At 40.0% G+C, this 19,102-nt stretch overlaps 1 protein-coding gene across 3 annotated transcripts in view; it reads left to right on the top strand.

The window, feature by feature from the left end:
* The window catches only part of MAP7D1 (MAP7 domain containing 1), a 157,800-nt gene that overhangs the window by 76,069 nt on the left and 62,629 nt on the right, over nt 1-19,102 (top strand). For 2 of the 3 annotated variants that reach the window (XM_063954406.1, XM_063954405.1), the window contains exon 2: nt 9,495-9,591. The exons of the other annotated variant lie outside the window; for it this stretch is intronic. In XM_063954406.1, coding sequence (XP_063810476.1) covers nt 9,495-9,591 — 97 coding nt within the window. The remainder of the gene's footprint in view (nt 1-9,494; nt 9,592-19,102) is intronic. 3 annotated transcript variants of the gene reach the window in all.

Genomic DNA, 19,102 nt, shown 5'->3' with positions numbered 1-19,102 from the left:
TCTCCATATAGCCTCTGTGGGCTATATGTGAGGTATTTTTTGCCTCTAATAAGGTTTTTATTTGCCTCTCAGAGCGCCCCCCCCAGCGCTCTGCACCCTCAGTGACTGTTGTGTGAAGTGTGCTGAGAGGAAAATGGCGCACAGCTGCAGTGCTGTGCGCTACCTTTATGAAGACTCAGGAGTCTTCAGCCGCCGATTTTGGACCTCTTCTCTCTTCAGCGTCTGCAAGGGGGCCGGCGGCGCGGCTCCGGTGACCATCCAGGCTGTACCTGTGATCGTCCCTCTGGAGCTAGTGTCCAGTAGCCAAGCAGCAAATCCACTCTGCACGCAGGTGAGTTCACTACTTCTCCCCTAAGTCCCTCGTTGCAGTGATCCTGTTGCCAGCAGGACTCACTGTAAAGTAAAAAACCTAAGCTAAACTTTCTCTAAGCAGCTCTTTAGGAGAGCCACCTAGATTGCACCCTTCTCGTTCGGGCACAAAATCTAACTGGAGTCTGGAGGAGGGTCATAGGGGGAGGAGCCAGTGCACACCACCTGATCTGGTAAAAGCTTTACTTTTTTGTGCCCTGTCTCCTGCGGAGCCGCTATTCCCCATGGTCCTTTCAGGAACCCCAGCATCCACTTAGGACGATAGAGAAAAGCTCCTAAGTGCCTGTAACTTGGCAGTTAGGAGCTGTTTGGCTGGTACTTTCTCTCTCTCCAAGGCCTGTTACATCCCCCATTGATTAAATTCTCTCTTTACAGTGTATATAAAGAGGACAAGTGGATAAATTTCCCATAGCAACAAATCCGCTTTTAGCTGTCATTTATCAAGAACAGTCTATAAAATGATATCTAGAAATATATTATACATGTATAAAGTGTATTGTTCTAGTGAGGCTTTCCATGTACAGCTTGCAGTTAGACACAGGTCTCCTGCAACGACTTAATTAATTAATTTATTTGTTAACAGTTTCTTCATTGCACTTTACAATTGGAAACAATGATGAAACAAAACTGGGTAATAACAAACAGTCATAGTGGTAGGAAGGCCCTGCTTTGCTCGCAAGCTTACAATCTATTTTTAATACCTCATTCGCTGTTTTTAGTAGACTGCAGGAAGAAAATTCCCATCGCCCTTTCTGAAATCTGACAATCTAGTTTTATATAGCTTTCCAAAAATAAGCCATTGTAAAAGCTTAAACTGTGTAATTAGCTATGTAAATGAATGTAATCTGGTTAAAAGCAAATAATTGATTTGATCATTTTAATGCAAATTGCATTTCTTAGAGGCCTGTGACTGATGGGGCTTTTGTTCTTATGGAAGCTGCAATAACTAAGAAGTAGTGATGGGGTGAGAATGGGACTTTGGCTTTGTAAACTATCCCTTGAATACACAGTGACATCAGATAGCAGGAAACAGGAACTCCCCACCCCCCTTCCTAAATCTCAGCTCACTTTGTTTAGAATGTAACCAGGGCTACAGATTCCAAGGTGAATCCTTTATTACAAGTGTAATCACTGTTTTTTGTTTTGTTCTAAAACTTCCTGAATCTTTAATAAAATGCTAGTAAACTATAAATTATTAAGTGACACTTTAGAGAGAAGGATTCTAGATACCTTATGTAATATATATATATATATATATATTCTCAAACTATTCTCCGATGTCTGGTTTTCCAAGCGAAGGAAAAAAATAAATATTTTCTCACAATTCATCCTTCTGCCTTTATCTCACATCTTTGACATTTTAGGGTCAATTTACTAAGCCTTGGATGGAGGTAAAGTGGATGGAGATAAAGCACCAGCCAACCAGCTCCTAACTGTCATTTTTCAAAACACAACCCGTGGCATGGCAGTTAGGAGCTGATTGGCTTATACTTTATCTCCGTCCACTTTATCTCCATCCAAGTACATGGACCCCTTTTATTTTTTTAACACTGAGGCACGTATTCATCTTCAGAGTCCCTCAAAAATGAATGAATAATGAGTAAAATTATAAAAATCAGAAATATATTTATTTGAATGAGTCTTATTTTCTCAGTCATCCATAGCGGTTACTGTAGCTTCTGTTTACAGTGGGGTATTTTCTGTGTAAGTCTTTACTAACTTTAAAGTCTGAAATGGAACAATAGCTCCCCATATGTCCTTGAAAGTTTTTGACCCACATCATTTTGTTTGCACATTGCATTTTTTTTTTTACGTGAACATACACTGAAGCTGGAGGCCATAATTAGCTCATTCCTAGTCTTAGGGCCACATGCTTCAGTCGTTTTACTGCAGTCTTTTCTGAGCAAACACCAACTGATGTCTTGGTTATTCTCTCTTGTTTTTTCGGCTGCTCTTATTGAATATGATCAATAGCTCTGAGATAGATTTGTATTATATGTAATATAGTCATACAGTATATATGCCACTGGGCAAGTACTTTGTTAGGCCAGATCAATGCGGCTTCTTTTAGGTATGAATTTTACTAATTGTCCACATAAATCAAAGAGCTCAGGCACTCCCTTGAAAACATGTCCAATACTATGTTTCCTTCACCAGGCTGAAGAGACATGACTATGCAAGAAGGATTCATTCTTTCATGCTGTCATTTCCATATCCTCACCCTGTCCGTCAGACCACATGACCGTTTCCAATCCTTTTACCGTCAAATTCCTGTGTTTCTGGTCAAACTGGAGGCTTTTCGCCCAGTCTGCTGCAGATAGCAATGACGTATGGACACGCCTTCTGTCTATACAATGCAGTGTACTGTTCGGTGAGAGGCCATCTGAATTGGTCTCTGATTTTATATTGTTATTTGATGGACATTTGCCCATCTGTTGGTCTGAACAAGTCTGCCTGTTCTCCTTTCACCTCGAACATCCAGTAGCCCAGTGGTTCCCAATCTTTTTTCAATCACGGCGCCCTAGAGTATCAGAATTTTTTTCATGGCACCCCTAGGCCAAAGGTTTCTTATTGAGAAATAAAGAAATATTAAATTAAGTGAATTTGTGCTTATATGTCATCCTTGGGGTCAATTGTGTGGTGAGGGACAAGATTTGCTTCTGTTTGTCCACATACTTTATGATAGGCAAGACCAGTGCTGGTGGCTGCCAATTACATTGACCATAAATTAATTTTAATTGGTCCTGGACCACCAACCCGAGGCACCCCTGCAATTGTCCTGAGGCACCCAGTTTGGGAACCACTGCAGTAGCCGTTTTATGACCAATGACCACAGGGCTTGCACTCAGACCCAGGCTGGTACCCTGCTAGCCGCAATCAATTACCGCGGCTAATTACAGCACTCAGGGCTATTCAGTTAGCCTTGCAAGCCGGCAGTTATCTGGTATTATTTTTCCACCTGCCTGAGGCATAAAATAACCCCCCCCCCCCCCCCCCCCCCGTAAACTACCCATTTTCACAATCGCAGCCTTTTAAAACAAATGGGCCTGGGTAATTATACCCGGATCCCCTGGTTTTTCAGCTCAAAAATGGGTAATTTTTTTGTGCAAATAAAAGGGACGCTGATTGGATAATCTGATAATGACCATTGGGCAAAAATCACTATAAAAACTCTGTTTGTTTGTGCAGAAAATAGTCACATACTGTATTGAAGAGTGTCAAAAAAACAACAACTGGGGAATAACAAACAGTCATAGAGGTAGGAAGGCCCTATGAGCAGGGGTGGATTGGGATGGAAAACCAGCCCAGGACATTTATGGAAGCAGCCCAATGGAGGTTCTGTCTGATGAGCGGGCGGAGTCTGTTGAGGGGCCTGATTATACACAGTTGTGGCCTTCCTTGTATCTTTTGCTGCAGTTGTGTATGAGACCTGGGGCAGATTGTGAACTAAAAGTAGTCCTGTAAAAGTTTGTAGAAGTGTCCCGACATGGGCAGCACAAGAGGTATAACATACCACGTAGCCATGGCAGCATCACTGGATGGCAGAGATGCTGTACTTCAGAGATGGAATAACAATGAATGGGGACAATGCAGTGTATAGAGTGTGGTGGGCTCATGTGGGGGGTGGAGCAACATGACAACTGACAAAACAGGCCCCGCAGACACGTTGGCCTATGAGGAATCTTCCTGGTGAGACTTAGGCCCATACACACTTGACGATGCACACATCGTTAACGACCGTCGTTAACGACTTCCCTTGAACTTCCCTTGAACAGCTGAGCAAACGACATGAGCATACACACTACCAACGACCAAAGACCATAGACCATTCATCGTTGAAGCATCCAAGCTGAACAGTTTATTAAAATAATGAGCTGGGAACAGGGCTGGTGAACAGTGGCTTGGTCGTTGGTCGTTGGTCTTTCACACCATACACATTCAACGACGTCTCTGGTCTGTAACGACCATAGTGGAAATTGAGCATACATGCTCCACAGATAAGCGAGGGTCGTTAACGTCCCGCGGGGCCGCGCATCGGTGGTCGTCGGATGCATACACACTTGACGATATAATGAGCGACGTCGTTTATGAGGGCTGAAATGAACGACGTCGTTCATTTTATCGTCAAGTGTGTATGGGCCTTTATGGCAAATCCGCCCCTGCCTGTGTTTTACTGTATGCATAGCGGTTTTATATTAAATTAATTTTGTTCATTACATTTTTGGGATTGTTACTGTTTAGCTTGCTTCCCCATATTTTGAATATTGATTGTGTAATACATTACTTCTCTACATATGTTTTGGAAGAGTCTTTTGTGAGTAATTTGATTTATATTGTGCTTCTCCTTTTTTGTATCCTTTATATTTTTAGGGGGTTACAATAGCACTTTGGAAGCTGTATCTGTTTTAGTAGGACACCCAGTGATATCCTGAGCACCTAAAATATTTAATATCCATTTATGATTATCTTACACAGGTTCAAGAAAAGGTTGGATGTCCAGTGTATATGCTGCTATATGCTCATGTGCTCTGCAACATTCTGGTATTATAGAGTTACTATGTAATAATTTGGCCCAGTGCAGACGGAGAGTAGATTCCATAGTGGAGGGATGCGAGTGGATGTTTTTGGAAGGCTGTTATCAGCTCTTGTTTTGTTCTTTCCGGAAGCTCTGCTTTGTCCTGTAATGTCCCAGCCTCCTTTCAGTTTACTCTGCTGCCTGGTTAATTTCCCCGCAGTGTATCTACTTTTCCGCCTCAATGCCTGAGATCCTGCCTGTCCTGTAATCCCCCTGTCACCAGCCCTGGTACAGACAATGATGTTATTATTTTAATGTCGATAAGCAATTATTAGACACTATTGAATCATTTTGATTGCCTGAAGCACCTACAGAACCGTTCTGCAGTACAGCCATTACAGTCTGACCGTTCCTTAGCTACAAATGACTGCGTGATCAACTGGATGCAGAGTAGATGAGTAGATTCATATTTTATAGAACCATATATATTTATTGCCACATCCATATAAAAGATGTAATGCTGCACCTGGACAAACAATGTTTTTAGATGCAAACGCTTTTTTTTTTAACTCCACAATTAAGCGTTAAACTGGATTGTGACCTTTCACACCACTTTCAAAATGGTTTTGCCAAGGTGCTAAGTGTCACCTTTTAGCTGGATTTACTTGTGACTCGAAATCAGGTCCTTAGAGGGCAATTAAACCCATACTGGACCTTAACATGTACTGGAGAGTGACTGTTGCAGAGCTCAATAACACACCTGAAATAACAGCTGTTCTGTCCTTCCATTCACTTAAGAAACATATATCCTTTACTCATATACTATACAATAAATCACTTTGCTACTGGATGAGTTCCAACTATACTCTCCATATTGCTCATCTGCCATGTTCTCAGTTTACAGGCTATCATTTGACTTAGTGGTGAATTCCATTCACCGTGAAGTATGAGATGTACTGCTCCGGAAAGGCACATCGAGCCTGCCGCCATTTCAAGCTTTACAATGTATTCTTACTGTATGTGGCCGAAATGTGTGCAGATTTTGTTGAATCTAATCCCCCCCCCCCCCCCCCCTTCCACACCATAGTGACTGACTTGGACACTGTGTGTGACCAGAGCAGTTCTCCGTATAATGTGCTGTATATGAAAGTGCAGTATAGTAAAACACCCTGCTAATACTTAAAAGCATATTTTGGTATACCAGAAATGTATTAATATATATATATATATATTATGTATGTGTGTGTGTGGAAGTGCTGATGCTGAAAGACAAGGCATTTTTTCTGCAGGTACTTTGAAGGTGAAGATGTGTACTTCCACACATCATACTTCTCAGCATGACCCTCTCTGGGAGGGACAGAATTTTCTGCTCCTGGACTTCCCTCTTAATTTATGATTGCCATCACGTGTGCTGAAACACCTTACTTATCCATTAACCTGTTCAACACAGGTGCAGACATTAATAAATGAAGATTAAAGTCCAGATGCAGAGCATTTTGTCCCTCCTGGAGCGGGTTATGTTGGGAGATATGATATATGAGTATATAATACTAATAAGGGCTTCACTCAGAGAAATAACCAACAGAGCACTGCACACTTATGCAAGACCAGAGTGTGTGCCAGAATCTCTGCTGCTGTGTGTATTTGTATGTACAGTATATGTATGTATGTATGTATGTATGTATGTATGTGTATGTGTGTATATATATATATATATATATATATATATATATATATATATATATATATTATATATATATATTATGTGTGTGTAGATATACACACATTAATTCATTAATTAATTCATTATAAATCATAGGGGCTCTGCACTTGCTATATTCACAGTACACAGTGGAGTTTCAGTTCATGTATTGCTCAGTGCATTTAAGCTTGCAGCCCCCGTCAAGGGACCCCACTACACTGCAGGTCCTGTTCTATTGCTCAAGATAATTATCATGAAAATAGCTATCACATTAGTGTTCAAATTTAGGTATGCTATCTGGTCTAAAGCTCACAGCATCTCTGCTTATATAGGTGAGACAGTTACCAACTCACCTGTTATAAAGCACCTAGGAGAACAGCTGACACAAGCTAAAATTAAGTTAAAACAGGGTGCATGAGAAAATGTGGTCACAAAAAGATTAATTAAAAATGAATCTAATAAACAAAAAGCACTATTCCACGGCACTCACCTATTCCTAGATTTGGGGTGTAGCACTGTTTGTGACCACATTGTTTAAATAGAAATCACAGGGGCTCTGCATTCGCTATATTAGCTAACAATAATAAACAGTGGAGTTTTACTTATTGATTAATGATTAAGCTTGCAGCCCCCAGCAAGGTACCCACGTGTGTGTGTGTGTGTATATGTATGTATGTATGTATGTGTGTGTGTGTATGTATGTATGTATGTATGTATATATGTGTGTGTGTGTGTGTATGTATATATATATATATATATATATATATATATATATATATATATATATATATATATATATATATATAGTTATCTTTCATTTAAGCGCTGTACATGCAAAATAACATTGATATGGGCAGTGCAAATCAAAAGGTTCGAACAGACAGTACAGCAGGGAAAGTATAAAATCAAAGTGAGATAATTATAAAACTTGAGTGGCTATTAATAACCATAGCACTCAATGACCCTGCACCCTGGGGAAGGGTCTGAGTCACTGACTGAGTGGGGTGTAATTGAGAGAAGGATAGTGCAAAGCGAGAACAAAACATTATTTTTTTTTCTAGATTTTACATTTTGTCTCATTCTTTCTCTCTCTCCATTTGTGTGCTTACCGTAACCCCCAGTTATGTCTAAAAAGTACAGTATTTGGAAAAGCTTATAGTAGCTTGTCCCTTCCTGATTTCTTCCACACATCTTAAAGTATTCATTTTCACCATTCAATTTGAAGGCCTCATTGCTGCCATTGTATTGTTTGCACCACAACAATTGTTCTATTTGTAAAGGAAAAATGTAAGTGGACAAATGTGTTGGAATTATTGTAAGTATATACTGCCTTTTATGTCTGGTTTATGATTTCATATGGTTTCTGGCATGATCTTATTTTATGAAAAAGAAATGAGCTCAAGTGGAGTGTCTGGACTAAACCGCTCCAAATTATAGCGTATGTCACAAATTTAGAAAGTTACATGTTTCAGAAAGAAACATTGTAACTATGGCATTTATATAGTCCAGTAATCCTTTTCTGCTCCTAAAAGCTGCAGAACAGCCTGGGCACTTACAGTACATGAATAAGAGGTCCCCTCTCACCTCTTCTCACTAGCATATCAGCCAGGCTCGTGTAATTGGGGAATCTATAGATGTGTGCAGCAGAAAGAGCTTGGGGAATATTCAGTGTCTGAAGGAGAGAGGGTATGAGCTCAGCCATGAGAAATTCTGGGTGTTGGAGATCACCAGTCTCCAGGCACAGCTAACGTTTCGTTAGGGAGATTACATTTATGTGCACTTAGGGGTATTTCCTAGCACTATACATTTCCAACACAACTGCCTCGTAAAGTATTAATGATACTGTGCTTATTGGTTATTTGGAATTGTTACAAACCTCACATCACCCTTCTACCAAATAAATAATAAATATTATACCACCAGAGACAAATGGATGTTATACAAAACATAAAATGTCGCTCAGAGGGCATGTGTTAGGTTTATATAGCACTTACTGTAGTTTCCCTCACCCCCCTTCATCCTCCATGTCTCCCACTCTTGCTTCCTGCCCTCTGCTCCTCTGTGTCATCCTTATGTCTCCCCCTTTCCTTTAGTATGTAAGCCCCTATGAGCAGGGCCATCCTCCCACCTGTCTCATCAACTACTGCTCTTGCTTTACCTTGCTTTACTCTTGCTTTTTTGCCTCTTTCTTGGGCTCTGTCTTGGGGTTCCAACCCTTCTTTGACTTTTAGCGGTTCTTAACCTTTTATTGTGCCCATGCCTATGGTTAGTTTTCAGCTTATGCTGGATATTCCCCCTTGTGCTCTATGCATCAGTAATTGCCAATAATTGTAGTGTTATTTGTTATCTGGCATAAATTTGCAAACTAAATCTTTTTTAAAACGATGAGTATCAAAAAAAAAAAAAAATCAATCCAGATTACATAAATTGCATCATTTTAGATATTTTTCAATATGCGGATATTGAATGTGTTTTTCGGAATTGCAAATTTTCCTTTTCACCATTGTGCTTCTCCTTAATTCTGTATTGAATGCCCCCCAGTGTATGGTGATGTCTGTTTATGCAATTCCCGTTTTACTTATATTTAGTGCTTCTTGAGTGGAGAGTCATAATACAAGGTGTTGGGAGAACTTGCTTTTTTCTGTTTATTTTTATTTGTCCATTTAAATTGGCATGAAGGGCCACCATGAGCGGCCCCAGTGCCTTTTGCATACAACCACTAATATAAAAAGGAGACCCATCATCTAATGCTTCACCTGTTATCCCATGCGGACATGTTCTGCATTCCTAGCTATGCTTAGAGACAGTATTCATGCAGGTTCACATGTCTAATATCTAACCTGTGTGAGTCAGACGAAAGTGTTAGTTTTTTTTCCCTTCATGTAATCACAGTTTCCTTTGCCGTAGACAATACCTTGCGGAAGAAATGTTAGAAAGCTGTGCACTGCATTCCTTTGGTATTTTGGGGAGAGGCAGGAAATGACGGATTGTGATTCACATTTAGGTGAGAACAGCGCACAGGAATGATGATGGCGCTTAAGGTAAATGAAGGATCCCCTTAAGGCATTGTATCAATTCCAATTATTTCTCCATAGCTAAACTATATCTGGGAAGTTGAACGTAAGATACTACAGACCCTTAGTAATTGACCTGATGATTTGTAGCAATGATTGATGGGAATACACCCTGATGATTTGTAACGATGATGGGAATACACGCTTTGCTTTTATTTTTTTCAGAAACATTTAAGCATTGCTACTTTAAACTTTTCGCTTGAAGAATGGTACTATTGGTAGCCACTGATTCAAAGAAGGAGTTTGAAAATATTTAATAGTGGCCAACACACTGCGATATTATCCTTTATTTGGTGCCACAGTGGTTGCGCAGTGACCTAACAAAGTACATAAATAGAAAGTGTAGGACCAAAATGAGAAAAGAGGCTTATAGTACAAGATATCGCAGAACATGGGACTACAAGGTTTATAACATTGCTGCATCAGCTGCCATAATACACAAATAAGCAACGCTGGCTGAACACAAATGCTCGGTGCCACTTTTATCAGTGGGGAGGCAGTGAGGGCAAAAGTGAAGGAAGGAAAAAGAGTTTGATAGGGAGAGGTTCAAGTGGTGGGAGCAGCACAGGCAAAATTTTGGAGGTGGGTTGAAGTAATCATTTGGGAGGAGAGATTCCAATCGTTGTGAAGTGGGTGGACAGGAATGTGAATCGACATGAAGTCAGAAATGTGGAGAGGATTGGGTGAAGGCTTTGTACGTGAGTGCACAAAGTTTTTAAATTGGGTTCTGAAGGGGAGACAGTGAAGGGCCTGTAGGAGAGGGGAGGCAGACAGTGAGTTTGGAAAGGAAGAAGAGCTGAACAGCAGTAAGCACAGATTAGAGTGGAGAGAGGTGTGAGACGGGGAGGCCAGCTACAGATGTGTCCCCATACATCTGACCTTAGTACACCATGAAGCATTAGATGCCTGGCGTGAGTGAGCGGACAGGTCCTGTGCCACTCTGGTAACGTTGGACATCTTTTATTTATTTATTTTTTCCAAAAATGCACCTTAGCCGCACCTTGGTGTAACGAAGACAAACTTGGAGGCTCTGCTGATTAATTTGATATGCAACACTTTAATATTGCGTGTGACTGTATTCGTAGCTCAGCGGAACTTGCAGTCTCATTTAGGACCTGTCTGGCTGAGACGGGCTGTGTGGTACTGTAGCAATGATGTATGATTGCACATCTCTAAGATGAGGTTACAGTAGTCCGGTCTTGAGATGATCGGTGAGTGAATGAAGGTCTTGGTTTCCTCCAGGTTGAGAAAAGGCCTGATCCTTGAGATATCTCTGATGTGTACAGTAATGGCAGGTAAATGGTGAATGCAGTATGAACATAACCATAAATGACTTCTATTGGAACGAACAGGTCTCTGTGATACCAGAACAGCAGGATCTTGTCCAATTTGGCAGCTTGTGTGTCGTACAATGTGTAGCTGAAAAAAACCGCCTCCAAAAGTATGCTATATAAATAGAATTAAAATTACAACGCTTGCTTGAGATTAATCAGAATCCGCTTTATTGGCCAGGTGTACTCATGTACACTAGGATTTTTTTGTGGTACAATGCATTGCCAAGCACATTGTAACTGTACGATAGACTCGACATATAGACATATTATACAGTTGCAAGAAAAACTGTGAACCCTTTCGAATTTCCTGGATTTGTGCATAAATCGGTCATAAAATGTGTTCTGATTTTCATTTGCCACAACAATAGACAAACACAGTCTGCTGAAACGAATACCACAAAAACAATTATATGTTCTCATGTTTTATTGAACACACCTTGTAGACATTCACAGTGCAGGGTGGACAAAGTATGTGAACCCTTGGATTTAATAACTGGTTGACCCTCCTTTGGCAGCAATAACCTCAACCAAATGTTTCCTATAGTTGCATATCAGACCTGCATAACGGTCAGGGGGAATTTTGGACCATTCCTCTTTACAAAACTGTTTCAGTTCAGCAATATTCTTGGGTTGCCTGATGTGAATCGCTCTCTTGAGGTCATGCCACAGCATCTCAATCGGGTTGAGGTCAGGACTCTGACTGGGCCACTCCAGAAGGCGTATTTTCGCCATTCTGTTGTTGATCTACTTCTGTACTTTGGGCCGTTGTCCTGTTGCATCACCCATCTTCTGTTGAGCTTCAATTCGGTGGACAGATGGCCTTAAGTTATCCTGCAAAATGTCTTGCTAAACTTGGGAATTAATTTTTCCGTCGATGATAGCAATCTGTCCAGGCCCTGAGACAGCACAGCAACCCCAAACCATGATGCCCTCTCCACCATACTTTACAGTTGGGATGAGATTTTGATGTTGGTGTGCTGTGCCTTTTTTTTCTCCACACATAGTGTTGTGTGTTCCTTCCAAACAACTCAACTTTAGTTTCATCTGTCCACAGAATATTTTGCCAGTAGTGCTGTAGAACATTCAGGTGCTCTTTTGCAAACTTCAAACGTGCAGCAATGGATTTTTTTAGACAGCAGTGGCTTCCTCTGTTGTATCCTCCCATGAACTCCATTCTTATTCAGTGTTTTATGTATGGTAGATTCGTCAACAGAGATATTAGCATGTGCCAGAGTTTTCTGTAAGTCTTTAGCTGACACTCTAGGATTCTTCTTCACCTCATTGAGCATTCTGTGCTGTGCTTTTGCAGTCATCTTTACAGGATGCCCACTCCTAGGGAGAGTAGCAACAATGCTGAACTTTCTCCATTTATAGACAATTTGTCTTACTGTGGACTGATGAACATCAAGGCTTTTAGAGATACTTTTGTAACCCTTTCCAGCTTTATGCAAGTCAACAATTCATAATCGTGGATCTTCTGAGAGCTCCTTTTCTGCGAGGCATGGTTCACATCAGGCAATGCTTCTTGATAATTGCAAACTCAAAACTGGTGTGTGAATTTTGTAGGGCAGCTTTAACCAACACCTCCAATCTCGTTTCATTGATTGGACTCCAGGTTTGCTGACTCCTGACTCAAATTAGCTCTTGGAGAAGTCATTAGCCTAGGGGTTCACATACTTTGTCCACCCTGCACTGTGAATGTTTACATGGTGTGTTCAATAAAAACATGAGAACATACAATTGTTTGTGTGGTATTAGTTTCAGCAGACTGTGTTTGTCTATTGTTGTGATTTAGATGAAGATCAGAACAGATTTTATGACCAATTTATGCACAAATCCAGAAAATTCCAAAGGGTTCACATACTTTTTCTTGCAACTGTACATGTAAGACTAAAAACGAAGACTGCATGTGATACACCCTTGATGTGATCGTCCAGAATGATCATAGTAAGTATATTCAGGGCTTTTTCACACCGATCCTCTTGTATTGTGCTTTTAATGTTTTCATAAATGTATTAAATGTGCAGTAATGCTAGAATCTGTAAGATTTAATGGTACTATTCAGATAATTGTGTTTACGTTATACTACACAACAACTAAGTATTGTGTTAATCCATGACACAAGTACATTTAAAGTGCTCCTAATACAGTTGCAATGTGCAGTATCAACTCATACGTGTAATGTGTGTAATGTATGCTATGTTCTTCCCCCTTCGTATGCTATGTATTCCCCCTTCATGTTGCTGCTTGACGATGCATTGTACCACAAAGAATTCCTAGTGTACGTGAGTACACCTGGCCAATAAAGCTGATTCTGATTCTGATATCTATCCGTTTTCTCTGCACATACATGTGCACAAGACTAGTGTAATGACTTTCTGAATAATCTAGAAAACTCTTTCAAAGACAAAGGGGGCTATTCATGAAGCAGTGAAAATATTGGAGAAGTAAGCCTGTGGAGAAATTACCCATGGCAACCAATCAGCTGCTCCATACAATTGTATAGCATGCAAATTCTAAATGTTACTTCAATACTAATTGGTTGCCATGGGCAACTTCTCCACTGGCTCACTTCTCCACACTTTTCACTGCTTCATGAATAGACCCCATAGGGTGGGATGTAATGGAATCCGAGTTCACCCAACTTGCAGGATGCCGACCCAACACGGATGTTTAATTAAAAGGGCATCCTTTACAAGGTATAACCATACCTTGTAAGTGATTGCCCCTTAAAAAAAAAAAAAAAAAAAAATGTCAGGCAAACTCAGACTCCATTACATCCGGCCCAAATACTTAAACTAACCCGCCCCATAACCACTGGTGCTACATTTAGTGCATGTTAACTGAGGTGATAAGGAAAGCCATTGTTTGTAATGTTACTGTGTTTTTAATAAGCAGTTTAGAAGCACTAACAAAGTACTTTTTGTGTGAGATGTCTGTTTTGTGGCCCATAGAAAGTCATCTTCTACTTCGTTACTTGGCTTTCCTCCATCCCACCTTGCCCTGCACCAAGGGGCTGAGCCCCATGATTGTGTAAATTTGTGATGTCATCTACAATGCTACATCTCTGAACATGGACCTATTTTTGCTATTGGTGTTACTTAAGAACAGGGAGAATTAATTACTTGGGATCAAGAAACCCCAAACCTAAATGTTCAGATCTGAAAGAGAAAAGAGGTACTGCAGTATTAGCTTGGCATTCTGCTACTACTCTGTAAAAGAGTTAATTATTAACCCCCCACTCCATTGTAAACAGCTGAAGCTCCTCCCACATATTTAACGTGGCGTCCTTAAGGCACCTGATACAGGTCAAGAGTTGGTTCCGCAGGCTTTTGATTTATGATTATAGTGCTGCCCATGTCCCAGTGTGTAAATCCTCCAATCCATACTGGGCATATCTACAAAGCTACCCTGTCAGTCTGTCACATTGTGTCTGCTCTATTAGAGAACCACTTCCCTCCAACCATGCCGCGGAGGGAGAAAGATGGCGCACATAGTTACTGAAGTTGTAAATGAGAAGTGAAGATAACTTGCACCAGTGAAAAGGTCCTATAGAGGTTAGACATATGCAGCTATTTAGTGAAGTATAAACATTACAGCTATGACATGTATATTATTCAGCTCAGAAAAAAAAACTACATAAATATGAAATGGTGATTTTCCAAAAACAATCACATCAACATTGTGTGTGGTTATTTGTAATTTCATTTTAGTTTTATCTTTTGTTTGTTTTAAAATCTGAGAACTCTGCTACTTATATTTTCTTTGTTATTTCTAAACAAAAATGCCTCTAGGTTAATTTCAGTTTTAAAGAATAAACAAACGAAATAGATAACATAGTAACATAGTAATTGAGGTTGAAAAGAGGCAATTTGCCCATCGTGTTCAACCTGTATTAAGTTGCGATGAATCTACATACCCGCTGAGTATGTTTTATGACTAGTTAACTACTATAACTCGTATAACCCACGGATTAACCATTTTGATATTTTAAATATTATAACCTTGTATATCATTTTCATTCAGAAATGTATCCATTACTTTTTTAAATCCATTTACAGAGTCCGCCATTACCACCTTCCCTGGCAGGGAATTCCACATCCTAATTGCCCTAACAGTGAAGAACCCTTTCCTCTGTCACGTTCAGAACTTTCTCTCCTCCAGCCGCAGCAAGAGCCCACGTGTCCTAAACTGTGTTCTTTTAACAAATAATTCCTCTTATAACTCTTTAATGCCCCTTTACATATTTTAAGATATTAATAATATCCCCTCTTAGACGCCTCTTTTCTATTGTATACATATTCAACCTAATAAGCCTTTCCTCATATTCCAGTCCCTCTAGTCCTTTAATCAATTTAGTAGCTCGCCTTTGAATCCTTTCGAGTTCACCGATATCTTTTTTTTTTTTTTTTTTATATACAGTGGTGCCCAAAACTGAACACACTATTTCAGGTGCGGAAGTACCAATGCTTTATACAGCGGCAGGGTTACATCCGAGTCCCTTGACTCAATTCCTCGTTTTATGCACGCTAGCACCTTACTTGCCTTCTTTACTGCGCTTACCATAGAAATACTGCCTGATTGCCTCCTACTAGAACCTATGGTATCTATCCTTAAAAAAGGCACAAGTTGTATTTCTCGCCCTTTCCGGAGTTCATATTGGCTTCTGTCACTGTTACAGGCATCTATGATAGTGCTGTAAGTATCTTAAATATGTTGTAACTCACAGTAGCCAATCACTTAAATTCATTAATATTACTTGGACTAGACTGCTTAAAACTACTGTTTAGCTTTATTAGTTGCTAATAAAGAAAAGACAATTGGTGCACCCTGTAGGCAAATTAAGATGTGATGACATTGCTGCACACTAGAAATATACATCCCTATAGTGGACGGAGGTAAAGCACCAGCCAACTAGCTCCTGTCATTTTTCAGACCCAGCCTGTGACATGGCAGTTAGGAGCTGATTGGCCGGTACTTTATTTCCGTCCACTTTTATCTCATTACAAGGCCTAGTAAATAGACACCTAAGAAAGCAGTTGGCAGCACATATTAATACGCATGCAAGTTTGAAGGGGAATAAGGTTCTCTGTGCGCTAATTTAGTTAACAGCTACACAAAAACAAATGTAACCAATAAGCAGGTCTTATGTCTGATCTATACCATCCTGCATTAATTTAAACCCAGTTCTAACAGATTATAAAACGTCAGATTAAAACAAATAGCCAAGACCATAGATGACGCATTTGATCATTGGCTGTAACAGAGGTGGCGTGGGGGGCAGGTGACTGAGTTTCCACTTCTCTGCAGTTTGGCATTCTACACATGTAGGCAGCATTGATAGCTGTAATAATATCACCCAAAACATCTCTGTTGTATTCTATGCTTTGATAACAGCTCTCCCATTTGCTGTCTTTAGTCATTTTTATTTCGAATGGGATCTTGACCTTTTTTGTTTTCTCGTCCTTTTTTTTATGATTGAGGAACTTTTTAAATGGATGAAGGTGGGATGACTTCAATCATATTTAATGAATAGCAGGGACATAAAAACACAGCTGTCACTGCCTCAACAAAGATAATTTTTTGTGCTGTCTTTTCCTTAGGTTAGGTCACCATTTGTTATGCGGTGGCTGATTTATTATGTGGTGGTGGGCTCTTGTAGACAAGCTGGCTGAATGACTTTACACGTGGGACTATGGATGGCACTGTTACCAGGGTGGAGATCATCTAGCAATTAGGATAGTTTACTGCAATGATTATGTGGGTGACTTAATATGGTCAATGAAGTCATTGCAATTCATATAGCAGAGTCTTATGCCTGTAAACTACATGTACTCTCTTTGCTACATGAACACTTGCGGATTTCTGCACATCATTATAATGCAGCTAACATTATTGGGAGCGGAGGAGGGTCTGTCCTGCTTAGGTATATTCAGTTTGCCTTTCCTAATTAGAAGCATCTGCTCTTTAAACTTGACCATGACTGCTAGTTCTGAAATTTGGGCATGGGAACATGACTGTGTACTAGTGGGCATGGTTATTTTATTGGTGAAATATCTTCCAACCTCTTGCAAATGAGGATGAATGAGCCTATTGCTGGAAAGTGTGACAGTCCCCTCAAATGTGCATGGTCAAGTATGTATTTCAGGCATTTGTCAGGCTCCAGGTTTTAGTCTTATTTTCTGTACCTGTTTTAATATTTATGTTTCTTAAACTTTAGTAACACCTTTTGCAAACCTACAAATACATACAATACTGTTCTTGTTGATATTGGTACGTGAAAAGATATTAATCTAACCCCAACCAATTATAAGTGGCCATATTTGTTTTTTGTATACTTTTAGAACAGTGATAGGCAACCTGACTGACTTCAAGGACCCACTGCCCAGATTTATCAAGCCTTGGAGAGTGATAAATTGCACGGGGATAAAGTACCAACCAATCGGCTTCTTTCATTTTTCAAATACAGCCTGTAACATGGCAGTTAGGAGCTGATTGGCTGGTACTTTATCACCGCGCAATTTATCACTCTCCAAGGCTTGATAAATCCGGGCCCGAACTGTAAATTAATAAATCCCAAATGGATGCATGTAGATGAGCTTTCTTAACTATTGAATATCCAAGTAAAACAGTATTTATAGTTAAACTAGAACAGCTCTAGCTAAAATGATGGTTTAATAATGAGTAAACAAGTGCCTACAGTTTTAAAACGCTCTATAACTCAATTCAGCATTGTTAAAAATTAATTCAGAAAGCTCTTAAGTAATAAATTGCATGGCTCCGATTTCTCAGTATCACTTAATGTGGATAAAGAGTTACTCTATAAATAGTCTTCTAACATACTGGTATGATACCGCTGCATAGAGTTCCTTTGTATGGTAACTGCTGATGGTAAACATGGTGGAACACAGGTGAACTGTAATGGTGGTTTATGGGTTTTGCATGTATGGTAGCCTGCAAGGGACAAATTCCGACTTGAGAATGATTAGTCTCATTTTCTGCCTTAAATAAAAAAATAAAAAGTGATTGTCAGAGTGCAGCATAGAGCTGGGGGCCGCAGTCAGTCTCACTGGGCTGCCTCTTGCACACGACTGCTTTAGAAAATGAAAGCAAATGTGAGGCTGCTACGGACAACATATTATTTTCTGCCTAGTTAAGTGTGGAAGTTTTCATACGTGTTAAATACTGTATTATTAATATACATCTAACTTTGAAACCCAATAACTGTTTTGTAAGGCATTTTCCAAGACCTGCCTGCAATTCTGAATGATTCAAGAAAGTTTCTGCACAGGGTTCAGGGGTGATGTGTAGTGAATGATAACAAGCACAACAAAAACCCTGAGTGAGTTCTTTGACTGAAGGAGTTATTAGTGACTGCATTCTTACAGCATTAGCTAAGGCCAGTCTATAAAGTAGGGAGTGTTGGTAGACATAGTTATCCTGTGGTGCTCAGCTGGTCACGTGATAGGCTGTGTGTGAATGCGGAATCATGGGGTGGTCTCTGTATTAATCTTCTTGCTGCTTTACATCATTCTCTCACACAGAACCCACTGACCCCCAGTGCTGCGTCTACACCCCTGTAAGGGTGTATTTCAGCGGCCGTGTGGAGAATAGGAGTCTAGCTATTCCATTGTCTGCTTCTCTTTTGGGCTGTCATTGAGAGTTTACTTGCGTGCATAGCCTGGCATTCATGCCAGTAACACAGACCACCACATTTCTTCGTCACACCCAGTCCTTATTGATTCTCTATGCTAGTCTTTGGTCCTATCAAATAAAATGTACAGTATGTTTCTGTTTACAGCTAGTTTTTCTTTTTGTAGTACTTTGTGCCCTTATCTTTCACGTGTTTTATTTTGTGTCATTATTTTAAGAGGACAACGTAGATGGTTGGTTCAGTCACAGCAATTGAAGATTGTGTTAAGACAAAGTAGTTTTGTTGTGATTTAGAAAGTAGACTTTCTTTGACTCAGCAGCAGACTGACATTAAGCAGACTAGAGGCCTGTCCTGAGGTCATGTATTGAGTGTTAACGTCATTTCCATCTGTTTCACACATTATGACAGTGAGTAACTATATGTATCACACATTCTGCCTAATTTATTGTTTTA

Source organism: Pseudophryne corroboree, chromosome 2, assembly GCF_028390025.1.
Source record: "Pseudophryne corroboree isolate aPseCor3 chromosome 2, aPseCor3.hap2, whole genome shotgun sequence".
Taxonomy (NCBI): domain Eukaryota; kingdom Metazoa; phylum Chordata; class Amphibia; order Anura; family Myobatrachidae; genus Pseudophryne; species Pseudophryne corroboree.
This window is presented reverse-complemented; position numbering and strand designations above follow the sequence as displayed.